This window comes from Fundulus heteroclitus, chromosome 13 (genome assembly GCF_011125445.2).
Source record: "Fundulus heteroclitus isolate FHET01 chromosome 13, MU-UCD_Fhet_4.1, whole genome shotgun sequence".
NCBI classification, from domain to species: domain Eukaryota; kingdom Metazoa; phylum Chordata; class Actinopteri; order Cyprinodontiformes; family Fundulidae; genus Fundulus; species Fundulus heteroclitus.
Genome location: NC_046373.1, coordinates 39,417,191 through 39,434,677, shown reverse-complemented (window position 1 = coordinate 39,434,677; position 17,487 = coordinate 39,417,191). Strand labels below are relative to the sequence as shown.

General features: G+C 42.4%; 1 protein-coding gene across 1 annotated transcript in view; it reads right to left on the bottom strand.

Moving 5' to 3' along the window:
• The window catches only part of zmym4 (zinc finger, MYM-type 4), a 30,229-nt gene extending 15,248 nt beyond the window's left edge, over positions 1-14,981 (bottom strand). The window contains exons 1-10 of the mRNA XM_036145747.1: positions 14,764-14,981; positions 9,427-9,531; positions 7,489-7,565; positions 7,194-7,337; positions 4,446-4,678; positions 3,683-3,872; positions 1,925-2,128; positions 1,664-1,814; positions 348-463; positions 94-261 (exon numbers count right to left, since the gene is read on the bottom strand). Coding sequence (XP_036001640.1) covers positions 94-261; positions 348-463; positions 1,664-1,814; positions 1,925-2,128; positions 3,683-3,872; positions 4,446-4,678; positions 7,194-7,337; positions 7,489-7,565; positions 9,427-9,531; positions 14,764-14,941 — 1,566 coding nt within the window. The 5' untranslated portion in view covers positions 14,942-14,981. The remainder of the gene's footprint in view (positions 1-93; positions 262-347; positions 464-1,663; positions 1,815-1,924; positions 2,129-3,682; positions 3,873-4,445; positions 4,679-7,193; positions 7,338-7,488; positions 7,566-9,426; positions 9,532-14,763) is intronic.
• Between the last annotated feature and the right edge of the window lie 2,506 nt (positions 14,982-17,487).

Here is a 17,487-nt window from a genome sequence, read left to right as displayed (position 1 = left end):
TACATAGCCAGAAATTGCTGACTCTGCGATTTGGAAATTGCGTTTTTTTAAATTGCAATTATATTGAAAATGTGATTAATTGTTCAGCCTTACCTTTATCTGGATGAGCTCGGGCTTAGAGGTGATGACCTGGCTGCACTGGAGGCAGCTCAGCTTGGGCACGTCCAGCAGCTGCGTGGGCGTGGCGATCTGGGCCTGAGAGGATCCGCCCGGTAACTTGGTGAAGACGTTCAGCTGCGACTGGTTCTTCTTGAACTTGTCCTGTGACGGAGAAAAGACGCAGCAGGTCTGAACGTTAGGCTCTGCTGGTTGGAGACACGCCGTCGTGACGCAGGAGGCGTCTCTACCTGGAAGACCATGACGCAGGTCATGCTGCAGAAGTTCCTGATGGAGGTGTCCGACATGGCCAGGTGGTACGAAGGAACCGTGTTCTTACCGCAGTGATCACAGTTCAGCCGAGCGCCTGCAGAGAAACCAGCAGAGAAGATAAGACGAGATTTCACTCAGAGCAACACTGGATGGATGGATGGATGGATGGATAGTGGGATGGATGGATGGATGGATGGATGGATAGTGGGATGGATGGATGGATGAATGGATAGAGGGACAAACAAATGGATGGATGGATGAATGGACAGTGGGATGGATGGATGGATGGACGGATGAATGGATGGATGGATGGACGGATGAATGGATGGATGAACAAACGAATAAATGGGTGGATGAATAGACAGTGGGATGGATGGATGGACGGATGAATGGATGGATGAATGGATAGAGGGACAAACGAATGGATGGATGAATGGACAGTGGGATGGATGGATGGATGGATGAATGGACAGTGGGATGGATGGATGGACAGTGGGATGGATGGATGAATGGACAGTGGGATGGATGGATGAATGGACAGTGGGATGGATAGATGAATGGACAGTGGGATGGATGGATGAATGGACAGTGGGATGGATGGATGAATGGACAGTGGGATGGATGGATGAATGGACAGTGGGATGGATGGATGAATGGACAGTGGGATGGATGGATGAATGGACAGTGGGATGGATGGATGAATGGACAGTGGGATGGATGGATGAATGGACAGTGGGATGGATAGATGAATGGACAGTGGGATGGATGGATGGATGAATGGACAGTGGGATGGATGGATGAATGGACAGTGGGATGGATGGATGGATGAATGGACAGTGGGATGGATGGATGAATGGACAGTGGGATGGATGGATGGATGGACAGTGGGATGGATGGATGAATGGACAGTGGGATGGATGGATGGATGAATGGACAGTGGGATGGATGGATGGATGAATGGACAGTGGGATGGATGGATGGATGAATGGACAGTGGGATGGATGGATGAATGGACAGTGGGATGGATGGATGAATGGACAGTGGGATGGATGGATGGATGGACGGATGAATGGATGAATGGATCGAGGGACAAACAAATGGATGGATGGATGAATAGACAGTGGGATGGATGGATAGTTAGATGGATAAATGAATGAATGGACTTTTGTAGATCAGAGAATAATCTGTAAAAATCTCAAATCCAATTTGGTTTTTTTTAAATGAAAAATGAACCAACGTTTAATTGAAGCTGCGGTCTGAAAGCGTGTTCCCTGATTGGAGGAGAGGACGGTACCTGAGGAGCTGACGTTCTGCACCTTGAAGGCCATCAGGCAGCTGTTGCTGCAGAACATGTTGACCGACTCGTCGCTGTTTTTGTTGCTCAGCATATGAGGGAGCATGTGGGGAGCGCGGCACATGGTGCACGGCAGGATCACCTTGGTTTTCTGTGGGGAGGTCACAGCAGACACAGGATCAGGATCCCCTCCCAGATCTGGGTCTGCCCCACAGAGACGAGCTCATCCCCCCCCCCTCTGCAGGCGAGGCGCTCCGTTACCTCCTTGTATTTGGCCAGGCAGTCCATGTTGCAGAGGGTTTTGCTGCTGTCCTCCAGCTTCAGCATGACGGGTTTGCTCTGGCAGTACGAGCTACAGTTGGCGCAGCCCGCCATCGTCAGGTTGTTGATGGTGCGGAAGCGGTTGAAGCAGGAGTCGCTGCACATCTTGTGAACGGTGCCCCTCAGGATCACCTCGTGTTTGTTCTGCAGAGACGGGAGACATTTTGACTCGTTTCACAGGCGAGGAAGCGGCGAATTTCAACAGCTTTAACACAGGGTGCTTGCTTTTTTTCCAAAATAAAATTCCAGACTTTTTTAAAACTGATATTTTTTCCCCCCCCAACACCTTAACTTTATGTACTTGTATACTTGTGTGCCTACTGCCTACTTCATTGGTTGTACCAACTGTGTTTATTAGAAATGTTAATTTTTATTTAAAGAGTGGGACTTTTTTTTTTAAAGATAGACAACAAGCTTGTATGAAACAGTGTCACTGCTTTTAAATTGTTTTTATTGTTTTATATTTGTGCATATGTATTAATTGGTTTTATTTTTGTAACCAGGTTGTAGTGTTTTTGCAGATTTCTGCCCAGGTCCCCCTTGAAAATGAGATCCAGATCTCAACGGGGTTTACCTGGTTAAATAAAGGAAATAAAAAAAATAAATAAAAAAAATATAGGCTAGTATTCAATGAATAAATGCATTATTCACAGTAAATTATGGTTTTACTGATGAAAACGTTTCAAAACATGAAAATCACAAGTACATAAATTTCACATCAAACAAGTGTCACAAAAACTATCTATAAAAAAACATGAATGGATGGATGATGTAAATGACCTTTGTATGATCAGTAATAATTAGTCAACATTTGTTTATTATTTGTTCCAAGCCGATGCTTTTATTTTGAAAGGTTTAAACCGGAAATCGGTTGTTGTAAACAGGCAGAAGTAGCGCTAACTCTAGCGAGCAGAGAGGTGGTGTGCTCCACAGTTTAAACGGCAAATATTGCGGACATTAAGGGTATTTTGGCGCCTGGTTGATAGGGGAACAAGGTTTGTATTGACTTTGTCTTTTGTAAATGTATATTTAGTTCCATTTCACGGAGCATACAGATTGCTGTTGGGTGTAGCAGTTTCATTCTCTTTCCAGCGGGGAGCGTTCGTTTTGCACAAGTAAGCTAGTCATGTTTAGTGATATGAAGGTATAAGTTTAATTATTATATGATGTATAAAGTCACAGGCAGTTGCAATATTGTGCATCATTTATTTTCTTTTCACAGCATAATAAAACATTAAAGGGCAATGTTAAATGGTAAAAGAAACTTACTGTGAGAGTTAGTAATGGTGTATTTGTTTTGTATATGCAGCTCTTACGGTGTGTTCACACGCAAGGCTGTTCAATAAAAGGACTGTGAACCATCAGTTTGAGAGACCATCTTTTCAACCGGGATGCTACAGATGAATGTATGTAGAATTCAGTCTCACTCACATCTCATTTTTTCTGTCCTTGACATGACTGAACTTATCTTTATGTTATCTCATTTTAACTTCTGAACAAGCTGTATCACAACAACACTCACAAAAGTGCATACATTTGACCTTTGCGCACTTGGTTAGAACAAAAAATAAACTGCACAGCCAAATCATCAGCGGAGGACAAGAGGCCACTGATGTTCAACTCAATTCGTTTTTTTTTGTTTTCTACATCTAAACCGGGGTGAAGCGAGGCTGCAAACGGCTGCTCTGACGGACTCACGGTGCTGAATCTGGAGCACATGCTGCAGAGGGACTGCGTCTGCGGGGACTTGGCCGGCACCGCTGCCGGGTGGATGCTCAGCGGCTGTTTCTTGAAGCTGAAGGCGTTCATGCAGATCTGGCTGCAGAACTCCTTCATGGTCCCGTTGGGATCCGGAGCCAGAATCACATCCTGGGGCCGGAGGATCATCCTGAGAGAGAAGCCGGAGGTCAGCGACACTCTTACACAGGGTGCTTGCTCTTTTTCCAAATTAAAATTCCAGACTTTTTTAAAACTGATATTTTTTTTCCCCAAGACCTTAACTTTATGTACTTGTATACTTGTGCGCCTACTTCATTGGTTGAGATTGTACAAACTGTTTATTAGAAATGTTAATTTTTATAGGCTAGTATTCAATGAACAAATGCATTATTCACAGTAAATTATGCTTTTACTGATGAAAAAGTTTCAAAACATGAAAATCACAAGTACATGAATTTCACATCAAACAAGTGTTTGATTCCATACAGTACGTGACCAGTTAGTAAAATTATAGTTTTATAGCCTACCTTCCTATTTCTCATTTCACAATGCCTTTGAGCATACTGTAAAATTCTACCACACATTTTTTCCCATACTTTATTAAGACTTTCACACAAAATTCAAGACTTTTCAAGGTCTGGAAAACAGTGTTTCAAAATTCCATACTTATTAAGACTTTCAAGATTTGCGCAAGCACCCTGTTACAGCACTGATTCTGTAAAGGTGTGAGGGTCAGGGTTACTTCTGGCAGTAGTGGCAGAGCTTGTTGGATCCTTTGGCAGAAGGAAGCGCCGTGGTGAGGCAGGCCGTGGAGCAGAAGAGCGCCGGGGAGCCCTTCCTCTGGAACGCCGTCTGTCCTTTCTGCAGGTTCTTCCTGCAGTTGGAGCAGGACATGTGGACGGTGGACGGGTTGACGCAGGGCAGCGTCTCTCCAGACGGAGTCACGGAGTACACCGACCCGATCTTCAGGTCGTCCTGTCAACGACAGCGGAGCCGCTTGGTGAGGCAGGCCTTAAACTTAGAGTCATGCAGAGTGAAGACGTCTCGCCAAATTCTTCTAATCTTTGTTTTTTTTTTTATTCTAATTTCCAACAATCCATCAGCTTAGTCCAAATCTTTCCTGTATTCTGACTCTTCGTCCATTTCCAGCGGTCTAGGCTACTAGAACAAGGTAAATAAATGCTAAAAAACTCACTGAAGCTAACAAATTGCTAACCTGAAAAATTGATAGAAAGTAGGGCTCCAACTAACTATTATATTTATCGTTGACTAATTGCAATTATTTTTGACCATCATCACTTCAGCTGCTTGCAAAAATATTTTGACACACCTGTGAACGCCTATTGTTACCCCTATGTTTTATTAGCTTTATAAAACGATCCTCCATAAAATATTAATTTTAAATTTAACTGACAGTTTATTTTTACCATTTCTATCAAATTTTATTTTATTTTTTTTACCATAAAAATGTTTTTAAAAAACCTTTCTGCCTTCAAGCTTTTAACATTGCTTAATGTTTAAAAAGATTTTAACATGTCTGCAGTCAGGCTTGCTCTCTTTAATTAGGCAGTATTCCCAGCATCAATATTAAAAACGAGTAAATTATTCATTTCCAAATAAACTCCATCGCTCTAGTCCAGGGCTCTGCAACCTGCGGCTCTGTGGACTATCCACAGAGGCTCTTAATAAATTTAGCTACAAATTATATTTTGATTATGGTATTTAAATGTAATAATGATAATAAATGCAGGTTTTAGCTGTTTTATCATGGAAAAATGTATTTTAATTTTCCCAACCGAGTGATGCTAAAAGTGCCAGTAATTTAATTTTAAATCAATATTTCTTCATTAGGTTGGAAACTACAACTTGTTTTACATCATTATCGACAGATATAAACATCCTGTCCATCCACTTTCTTTTAAACCTCAAAATAGACATAAAGGGCGTTTCTTTAACGATGAAAACATATTTCCTACAGTAGATCTTTATCAAAAATTAGAACTTGTCTTTTTTTCAACAGGCAACATTTGTGGCTCTGAACGAGTTTAGTTCAAGTGGACTGAAGGAAAAATGATTCTTTAGACTGTAAAGGTTGCAGACCCCTGGACTAGTCAGACATTAAAAGTTAAATTAAACTATCCCATCATGTAGCTGCACTTTAATCTCAACCATTAATCTTAGTGAGAAATGAAACATTTAAATAAACCCAATAATATCTGTTAGATACCATCTGATGGAATAGCAGCGGTAGATTTAAAACCTTCTGCCCGCCCAGAGGCCTCCTCCGCCGGGCTGAGGAGCTTCATCTCCCGCTAAGCTACAGGTGAAGCGCAGCGGGAACGGACATAACGGCCATTTCACAGCTAAGCTATAGCTTGATAAACCAAGCAGATATTTCGGCTTTAAAACAGACACATTCTCGCCTAAAATCAACCGAAAAGTTGATTTTGTATCCAAGAAAGCGTGATGTAGGAAACTTTACCATGTGTAGTGCCTTCTTCATGGGGAGCGTGGAGCTGCAGCCACGTGACAGGCCTGCAGTTCGCTCACCGACCACTGGCGCTATACCGCCCTCTGCTGCAGCTTTACTGAACTGCAGGTGGTTTTAACCAACAAAGAAACTTTGAGACCCAATGTTTATATATTTTTAAACGACGCGCCAACGCAGAAAGCTTTGCGTGAACAATTTTTCATCATTGACTAATCGTTGCATCCCTAATAGAAGGATCACAAAACTCACTATTCTAACTCGCAACGGAGGCGTGAACGAGAGGGATTTAAAAAAATGTGTGCAGTAAATTGTCAAAATAATGACCAGGACATGTTGCCAGTGCTATAACAGACGTCCATGTTAACGGTTTATTAGCAAAGAAATTGATTTGGGGTTGAATTACCCTTTGAATAGTCAAACAAGAGCCTTAAATTGAATTTGGGTTATCTGTCAGCTTTTCCCTTTCAAGCGTCTCCACAGCGAGTGTCTGTCTCCATCTAACTCCTCCTTCTTCTCTCACACCAGCTACCTTTGTGTCCTCTTTACCTCCATCCATAAATCTCCTCTCTGGTCCTCCTCTAGACCTCCCTGCAGCTCCAGCCTCAGCATCCGTCCCTCTGGAGACGTCTAAACCATCTCAGTCTGGCCTCTCTGGCTTCATCTCCAGACCATCTAACCTGAGTTGTCCCTCTGATCTTCTCATTCCTGATCCTCTCCATCCTCGTCTCCTAAAGAGAACCTCAACATCTTCTTCTCTGCTACCTCCAGCTCTGTTTGCCGTCTCCTCCTCAGTACCACTGTCTCTAAACCAGACAAAATGCATTTGGGTACCTCCATAAAATGCTTTTGGGGCTTATTCTTTATACCATGTGAAGGGTTTGAGCTCTCCAACCTATTCTGAATGCTGCGTCAAAATTAAATATTCTGTTCTACAGTTATCCAGAGCTCAGTAATGCCTCAAACACCTTTAGTACGGGAAGACGCTACGGTTGATCCCACCTTGACGGGTTCGTCTTTGACGGACGCCGTGGACGTGGAGGAGATCAGCGCCTGCTCGTACTCCTCGTCCACCGGCTCGTCCTTCACTTTGGCCAAAGGAGGCGAAGGAGACGACTTCACGCCCTCGGTCTCCGTCGGCCTCACCTGTTTTCAGGACACAGTCAGAAACACCTGGACTTCACAGCAGCCATGTGACGGAAAACGTAAACGTTGAGAGCGACGGAGATGCTGTAAAATCTGAACAAGGTGTGAAACGTGAGATCAGCTGGAAGGCGAGGCCCGAGGAGCTACTTACAGACTCCAGTCTGGGGATGGACAACTTGACCACCTTCATCCCGTTTACCACCGCCGCAGGGGACGAGCTGTCTCTGCCTGCAAACCAACCAGTAGATTCAAGAGGAAGAAAAACATAGAAAAGTGTTTCTAAAATAACAGAAACATGTTTAACTAGAGCTCAGAAGCTTTTAGGTGTTTTTGTCAAAACTGGACGTTCTGCTCCTCATCCATGAAGACCATAGCTGCTGTTGAGCCGTTTAGTCTTTTGGACCTTTTCCACTAGCCTGTCAGCACGGCTCTACCCGGTTATTAGGGTTCTCCATCACTAACGGTTCTCTAATGAGGCAAATCTGGCTGCAAACGTAACGTCAGACTCTGACTCCCAACAAGAATCCGAACCACAGGTCATTAAAGTCTAACTCTTGGACTGAATGTATTTTAACGCAGATGCATTCAATTAGTCACCAGAGTAAAGAAATGTATATTATATGTGAATTATGTGCGCCGTTTGGAAGTAATTTCGATAAAACTTGCTGTATAAGCAAAAAAGCCCGAACATTCCTCAATCGGGCTGTTTCGGAATGTGACGTCACAAACAGAACTAGTACCGTGTATCCAGCTGCTAACACTACGACTTTCCCTACAGATTTATTACATTTAATTAATAACTCTTACTCTACGTACAAAAAATTAATAAAAAAAAAATGTCTGATACATCTTCAAACTCCACCTCAAGCATCGGCGACTCTGATACCGAATATATATACAAAGAAACGGAGTTTGAACAAGGTGAACCTGAGAAGACTATATCTAACGTTGCTAAGACATAGAGCCATGCTCCATTGTAAGTACCCCTCACAATCCTCGCTCATGAAGTGTGAATTGCATAAAACACTTTTGTCACTGCCGGCAATCCAGTCCTTTTGCATTTCTTTTAAGAATTTATTCCATTTCTTTCGGACCTTTTGATCCTTCGGCCAAGTATGTAGCGCTACTTTCTGGCCGGCACTAGACCGCGGTGAAGTTGGCTTGACATGGACATTCAAGCTCCGCGGCGTCAGCGGAGCGTCTTGAGAAACAAAAATCAACTCAGATTTGTTGACGGTCCCACCGCGTATGGGAGAAGGGAGCAGCTGAGAGACGCTGGCCGAAATCGGAGTCCTTCAACCGGATCAACCGTGAGCTAGATCCCGCTGACTCCGCGGAGGTTGAATGTCCAATGTCAAACCAACTTCACCGCGGTCTGCACTACAGCCACCAACTACACACCTAGAAGGCATTTTATTGTGGACTTAGTTCGACGATTTTTTTTTAAAAGCGCTTGCTTAACGTAGACGTGGATCAGCAGATTTGGTGTGTGAAAGAAGATACTGGAAAACATCCATATATCCTTGTTCGCCGTACCGGTTGTACAATGTAAACAATGTGTTTCTATGCAAGTTCATTTCGCGCATTCTCAGTGTTCATGAACTGACGTCACACGTCGGAAATGGCCGATCGTAAACGGAGGCAGCACTCAAACGCGGAATACCATAATTGGTGTTAAAAATGCGCAATATTTCATATTTAAACTTAATTTTAACACTTTTGATACATGAATATTCAAAGTTTACCTTGTTCTGGAAGTTATTCAACGGTTTTCAGGATTTTTTTTGAGTCCAAGAGTTCGACTTTAAAGCCTCCAGAGGGGCTCGTCTCTCCGACCACAGCCTCTTCCGCCCCGCTCCTTCTACTGTCAGCCTGCCAAAAAGCGACTGGTGCTTTCGGTTTGTGTCACATATAAACATCTACGTTATCTTGCTTTATGGAGGGAACCCTCATTAACGTGGAACCCAGTCGTAATGAGAACCCGAGCCGGGTAGAGTCGAGCAGACGTCAATGGAAAAGCACCCTTTGTTGAACTTGAGCGGAGCAGCTTGTACTGAAGGCTGCATGTTTCTGCTCTCTGGTGTCCCACCTGTGCTGCCCGCCGCCTCGGATGACGGCGACGAACTCGACTGCATCAAGTCCGAAGCCGTCGGTTTGACGTCGGCTTCCTCCTCCTCCTCAGCGGAGATGCCATCTGCAAAGCAAGGTTGGAACAGAGAGTTTACTGGAGCCGCTTGGAGGGAGGCTTTCCTTTCTTCTTCTGTTGCAGAGAAACCTTACAGCTCAAAAGCAGAAAAAAACAACTGATAAAAAAAAAAAGAGGGGACTTTAGTATATTAAATATTCGGAAAAGGCAACGTAAAATCCTACGTTACAGTCCTCAGTCCTTTACTTAATTTCAATGAGTAAAGGCCTAAGATTTTATTTTTTTATTGGGAGTTTTTGTGATGAACCAACACAATGTAGATCATTAGGAAGTGAAGGAGAAATTAACATGACGTGTGGCGTCAGAGTGAGACCTCCAAATAAAATCCTTCTCAATCACCTCGAGAAGTCGCTTAATTAGTAATTAGTCCAAATGTGGAAGATAGAGCTGGGCGATAAATCAATTTAATCGATAAATTCGATTTTACAATTCTTTAAGATTTCATTTTTGGAAAATCTGGATTTTATTTTCCCAATACACTCATTGGGTTTTCATGAAGAGAACAGCATGTGATGCTGAATATATGTTTAGGCAAATATATTGTCAAAATATTGTTAAGTGGAATTTTTTTTTTACCATAATACGAGGTACTTCATTTACTTATTTACTTTTTTTTTAAACTTAGTTTGATGTTCACAAGTGCAGTGAAGCCTGTTCTTAGCTCAATGTGTAAAACCACTAGCAGCAAATGTTTTGTTATATTTTCATTGTTTATAATGGCACGTAGGGCTGGGTATCATCTAGGATGAGCCGATTCGATACGATTCTCGATACACAGCTCACGATACGATACGATTCTCGATACATAGCTCAGCTTGCTTTGATTCCAATATCGATATTACTTTGAATTAATGCTCAGTGATTCAATCACCAAAATCAGCCAAATATTATGTTTATGTTCTATTTATTGATCACAGACATATTAACAGGAAAATAAAGTGCATTTGCTTCAATGCATTTAACGTGTCACATAAACCAAAAATGTGCCCAAACATCTGATTTTAGGGACAAAGGAGCTTCTAAAATCCTGTCGGCCGTTCCACAAATTCGTCTCACTTGCTCTCCTTCGCTGTGAACTGTAATGGTTGCGCTGTAATAACGCCCCCTAGAGGTTGGGAGGTATATCGATATTGAAAGCCAGAATATCGATATTAAATCGTTTTTAAAAATATCGATATTAATCTTTATATCGATTTTTATGCACAGCCCTAATGGCACGGCTGCCATCTTGTTTTACAAGCATGTTTCACAGCTTGTTTTTAGTTGCACTTTGAATTCAGGTCAACTCCCTGACGAAATACTTGACATAAAAGCAAGGTTTTAAAATAATTTCTTTAATTTCTTTTTATGAAACAAAAAGGAGGAAAAAAAATCAATTAATCGGATTTGGTATGATAAAATCGGAGATTTATATTTTAATCCATATCACCCAGCCCTAGTGGAAGATGCTCTGCTCAGTTGAGAACCAGAATTTTACTTTTTGGCCTCAACGCAAGAAAACTAACACTAAACATCAACCTGAACACAACACGCCCCATGGAGAAACACAGTGGTGGGACCATCATGCTGCGGGGATGTCTTTCTGGATGAAGCTAAATCCAGAACAGGAAAACCAGCTGGAGGCAGCAGAAGAGCAGAGGCTGGGCTGGAGGTTCACCTTCCAGCAGAACAATCGCCCCAACCAGAGACGTTCTCTGGTTTAAGGCTAGTTTACTCCGCGCGGCTCTTCCTGCCATGTAGCACTATTCTCCTAGACTCTAGGGGGCAGTGCTGAACTCTGACACCCCATTATACGTAAAAGTACAAAACACAGTTATCAATATTTTAAAGCCTCTTCCTTTCTTCCAAGAGTGACGGCAATTTCCGTCCAGGAATTGTTAACACTTTGTTGATCATGGAGATTTTTTGGGGACGAATCATAAAGATGTCTATATTTACGAACATCCACCACAAGGAGCGCTTTCTCGTCTGCCATGTTTTTTTCTGCAATGGACTTAATTTTTGGAAACTACTTCTATGTGCAGTGGGGTGTAGTATGCTTGGCGTAGGAGCGCAACGCTGCCCACATATAAAAGTCACATCAGTCAAAAAATACATCATAAAGAGGAAAAAAAACAGATATAAATCGCACCGGACTATCATCATATTTATTTAGAAATTTATTTCACACAATCCAACCGGGAAAGTTCTCAGAGCATTTCAGTCTAATTACGCTGAAATTAGACCGTGGGCGTAACGGTGCTACGTGCTAAGCTAACAGTACAACACGGATGTTTCAGAGCAACATGAAGCTCAGTGCATCAGTCAAGTTGTAACAAGCCCAGACAACAGAGCTGTAAGCTAGCGCTAGCTGCTATTAGCTTCAAGGACAGCCCAATAACGGGCTTTGTCTCCGTCCTTTGAGCTGCACCACACAACGCTCTGCTGCGTGAACGCAGACTGAAACAGTGAAACAACATACAAGCATGTGTTCAGGCTTTGTTGTTTATAAGTTAATGTTTTAATTAAGGTACAGAAGCAGGATATAATTTTCATAAGCCTAGAGCTCCCCCTTGTGGCTATAGATGGTAATGTTTACTCCTTGGTTCATGTTTGTCAGTATGAATTAGCATTTAAATTAGATATTTAAGTCGCAGGATCGGCCAAACTATGAAAAAACGGAGACTTATAGTCCGAAAAATACGTTAATATGGCCTCGTGGAACTCGCGGATGCGTCAAGCGTTAACCAGGCTTTAGATACGGTGACACTGAGGAAGAGACAGCAGGCGGAGCTGGAGGTGGCAGAGATGGAGATGTTGAGGTTCTGCTTGGGAGTGACCTAAGAGGCCAGAATGAGAGACGATGGGGTCATTAGTAGAAGGATGCTGAGGCTGGAACTGCAAGGCAGGAGGTCTAGAAGAGGACCAAAGAGATTTATGGATGGAGGTAAAGAGGACATGAAGGTTGCTGGTGTGAGAAAAAGATGCAGAAGATGGGGTTAGATGGAGACAGAGGACTTCCTCTGGAGATCCCTGAAAGGGTAAAGCCCAAAGACAAAGAAGGTGATTGATGGGATAGAATGGCCTAGTCAAAGTCCAGACCAAAAACTCTCAGTCTACTTTTGGTCTACTGATAAAAACGGCTGAAACAGTTTGTTTTTTTTGGGTTTTTTTTCAAAAGTGAAAATCGGATCAGAACTCCAAAGACTTAATGGATCGGGTTTTCTTCTCCAGTCACAGGATGACCTAGCCTCGTGAGATCATCCTGATCTCGCGAGCTTTCAAGGTTTCACTCGCAGATCAGTCTGGCTACTCTCCGTTGAAGAAAATTTGGAGCCGTTCACCAAACGAACGTCCAATCAGCGTTGGCTTTGAGGCGGGTTGAGGTGTGACGCAACGAGAAGCGCGACAGTTCGGTCTAAAGAACATGGCGGCTTCAGCTGACGAAACTAGCGTTAGCGTGGCTATCGAGCAAGTTTTATCGGAATTACAGAGTATTTCTTAGCTGAGCTAACGAGCCTTTACCTGCAGCAGCAAGAGTAGCTTGGCTTGGTTGTGTTTTCGTCGTCGCTCGTAACAGAGCGAATCTGATTGGTTTATTTGGCCCGTCTCTCACCAACATAGGCCAATCAGCTAACCAGTATCTTCGCCCCTTCCCAAAATTACTTCAACGGAAGGTTTCCAGATGGATATGCGGAGCAAATCCATCTGGCGGCGTCAGGTAAAGGATGACCAGGACTCGTTTAACAACGAGGTGAACCGAACCACGAACAGTTTAAAATGAGAAGATGCAGGAACAGACACGAAGACAACAGCAGGTCTTATGAAGGTCAGCAGGACCCACAAGAAGAACCGTCTCATCACCCTGGAGGACCCGGGTTTACTGGGATGTCCTCAGGCCCACATGCAGAGCAGCTATGATGCAGAGGAAAGTTAATTGTTTTGCAAGGAGCTGGAACATCTGGAACAGACACCAGAGGCCCCAGTTAGACCAACACCAGACCATAATAACAGTTTGAGGGTTTTTCTGGTTCTGCTGCACCACTCCTCATCCAGCCACTGGTTACCTGTCGTAGATGTTCCTTCACCTTGCTATTACATCATCACTGCTCCACATGGCGACCGGTGTAGGTACCAGATCGTCTCGCTACCCGATGACGTCTACATATGGCAACTCAACTCAAACAAACTACATTATGCCCGCGGTCTCCATTTGTTACAAATCCATTTTATTTTGTTAATTTACGGTTATTTTCCCGTAAATTAGTCGTGGCATGAAAACTTTTAACATCATTTTGGAATGCTTCTGTGGTAGTCTGACAATTTAATCGGTAATTTTGCAGGATCAAAGTTACAACCTTAGAGAAATTTAATTCCTCCAATTTTTTTTAAGTTGCGAAGGGAAACTAAACCATAAACTCATTTCATTTTTAATAAAAGTCAGCAGCCAAATTTTATTTTATCACGGCATTCATCACTTTAAAATCAACAACGTTCATTCCTCCTTTTTGTACTGATGTTGTTCTTTCTGATCACATGTTTTTTTTATTATTCCAGATAAAATTGTGATGAATTTGATTATTTTTTTGTTGCGGTATTTGGTACATTTAAGTTATATGCTGTATAAATTAGTCTGGCTATCCCTTCCATTTTTGTTAACAATATTCTTCCAAACATTGAGCCAATTGTCAAATATTTGTTGTTGTTTTTTTTGTAAAATGGCTTGAATATTTGTTCAAGCTTTTGAGAAAAAAGAAACCGCTAAATTAACTAAATAAAATTGATTCGTTACAAATGCAGACCGCGGGCTCGATGTAGTTTGTTTGAGTGGTGTTGCCATAAGGTGACGTCATCAGGAGGCGCAGGGACCATGGAGAATTTCTTTTAAAATTGTCCGTTTACAAACCTCAATCCCGCTATAATTACTTTAGTAAGTTGTCCAGACCAATTAGAATATTTTGCGCAATTGAGCAAACATTAAACCAACCATGTATAGTGACGTCATCAGAAGGCGCAGGACCCGAGGCGATCTGGTACCTACAGCGGCTCATTCCCTTCGACTGCTAAAGTATCGTTTATTCTGGGTGGGTTTATATCAGAGGTTAAACTTCTCATGAACGTCGCCTCCTGTCCCCAACACATTAAAATCCTCCAGATGAAAATTAAAATTACGATTATTTTCATTCCCACCGTCAGATAAACAGCCAGCATGGGGTGAAGGTGGGGTGAGGGGTCTCCTACCTGTGTTGGTGTTTGTGGGAGAACGGTTCTCCTCCTCCTTCATCTGAGCCTCCTGCTCCATCTGATCCACCGTCCCGATGTCCATCATCTCATCCAGATCATCGGCTGCACTCATCTTAGAGGCAAATAGGGATCGCTCCTTCTCCGCCCGGCTCTCACCCTCTTCCTCCTCCTCCATCCGGCTCTCTTCCTCTTCCTCCTCCGCCGCCCGGCTCTCCTCCTCCTCCTCCTCCTGCACCTGGATCTCTTCCTCCTCCGCCGCCCGGATCTCTTCCTCCTCCGCCGCCCGGATCTCTTCCTCCTCCGCCGCCGCCGCCCGGATCTCTTCCTCCTCCGCCGCCGCCGCCCGGATCTCTTCCTCCTCCTCCTCCTCCTCCGCCCGGCTCTCGCCTTCCTCAGTTTCAAAGTTTGTCTGTTTGTCGTCCTGCTTGAGATCAGATCTCATGTCCATGTGTGAGTCCTCGCTGACATCTGGTCCTTCAGGCGTCTCCTCTGAGCGGTCCTTCACCTCCGCAGCGATGTCCTCCGTCTCCTCAGGATCCTCCTTTTCATCAACGTAAACCGTTTTCAGCGCCTCCTGAGGGGAAACGGACTCTGAAGGGGATTCCTCGCGTTTAGGTTCATCTTCTGCTTCCTTGCTCTCCGTCTCTTTTCCAGCACCGTCACCCTCCTCTTCACGCTCGGGCTCTGTGGAGGAAGATTCAACAACGGCCTCTGGGTCTCCAGCATCCTTCAACGTTCCAGGTTCAGGTTCTGAAATGGCTTCCATGGAGTCCGTTTCCTGAGTGACCTGTGAAGAGAAATGAACGGTCAGAGCACAGAAAAATAAAAAAAACAGCCGGCAGATAATAGAAAATAAAACTCAAAAGAACAGATGTGACCGTTTCTATTCACATCCAAACGTGTTTATACACCAAATTTAGCAGCTTTAAGACCACAAACATTAAATTTTACTGTGACTCTATATGACAAAGCAACACACTTTCACTGTGGGAAGTGACTGCTGAGGTCACTGGTGTGCCTACGTCCTTATGATGCTGTTTGTTTTCTAACAAAAGGTTTTAGAGAGCGACTTATTTGTTTTTTTTACTTAAATATATACATCAATGTTAGATTAATTTGAATTTGCAAATTATGAAGATTTAATTTTTTGGAAAATCTGAATTCTTTTTGCCTGTGCATCCATGAAACTTTGCACTATATCAAGCCAAAAAGGGTAAATTGCTCTAGTAATAGCACGCAATGTTTAAGAAAATATATAGAAATATAAAATATATAGTCATATATATAATAATCTACAATGAGTTAAAGTTTTTTTACCCTAAGACGAGGCACTTTATTAGTTTACTTTTTCTTCTAAATGAGTTTGAAGTTACACAAGTGAACCTTGTTCTTAGATATATACTTAAAACTTGTTCATTATGCAATCTCAGTTGCAGCAAACATTTTCTATCACATTTTCATTGTTTACATCTGCAGGGCGGCCATCTTGTTTTATAAGCAGGTTTCATAGCTTGCATTTAGTTGTGCCATGAATTCGAGTCCAGACAAGATGAAGGAAATAAAAGCAAGTCTAAAAAATATATTTTTGCAACTTGTCAAGGTAAACATTTTTTATAACTTTAGTTATTTTCTGGTGCTATTTTTCCAACCCGGAAGAAAGACGCTTGCCTTCACGGCGATGCCACCTTGCTGGGGTTGCCCTACAGCCGCTGCAGATTAGTTGCCAAAAGAGCAACTTTGTCTCAACTTTGAGCAAAAATGATTGAGCGCGGTCAAGGTCAACTCAGACATGCATGAATCAAGCAAAATACCACTTTAGGCACGACTGTAGTGTAGGAACAGCATTCCAACATAGCTAAAAAAAAATAATCAGAAAATAGATTTTGCCCTTTAACATTTTCTTTTTTTCCTTTGTCAAAAACAGAACCACATAATTACACGAGTTCTTAAATTTCACAATGTTTTGTAAAAAGTTGTGTCAGCATTTTTCCTCTTTTTTTAAATGCTAGAGCCAAAAATAAATCAACTTGGTCTTTAATGCAATCCTCGTCTTAAAAGCCTTAATTCCATCCAGGTGACAGCTAAAGTGCTAAAACTGCACAGAAGTTTCCAGATTTTAATTTGTAAAGAGATTTCAAAAACTACTTTTGTTCTTTGCACTTCAACTGTTGTGTTGGTCTATAAAATCGGAGATGCAACGTGACACACTGTGAAAAAGCTCAGAGGTAAGAACACTTTAAAATATGTACCCTTAACATCTCAAAAGCCCTACAGGGAAGTATAGATATTTTTTCAGTCCTTAAAATACTGAGTAAAGCTGTTGAATTTAGCCAAAAACAGAAATAACTTCATACTAAGGTTCTGTTAAACTACTCATTTTGTTTTAAACCAGTTCCACTCTGCAAAGATGGCCGACAACAACAATCATTTTACTGGACTATAGATTGGATTGAATCATAACCCTAATAAATATCCTTTAAACACATAAAAAGGGAACCAGTGAGTGCTGTTGCACGCACTAAGGTTAAGGTTTCCATCTTCACCTCTCAGCCCGAGTGTGGCCATTGTCTCCACAACACAGTATATCAATTATTAATCAATGTTACTATATGATCTAACTTTTTTTTCCTTTTTAAACAATCATACACCAGTTAATAACTAATCTGTCTAGATCCCAGTATAGATTTTCTTATATTTTTTCAAAATAATCCAATTATTTAT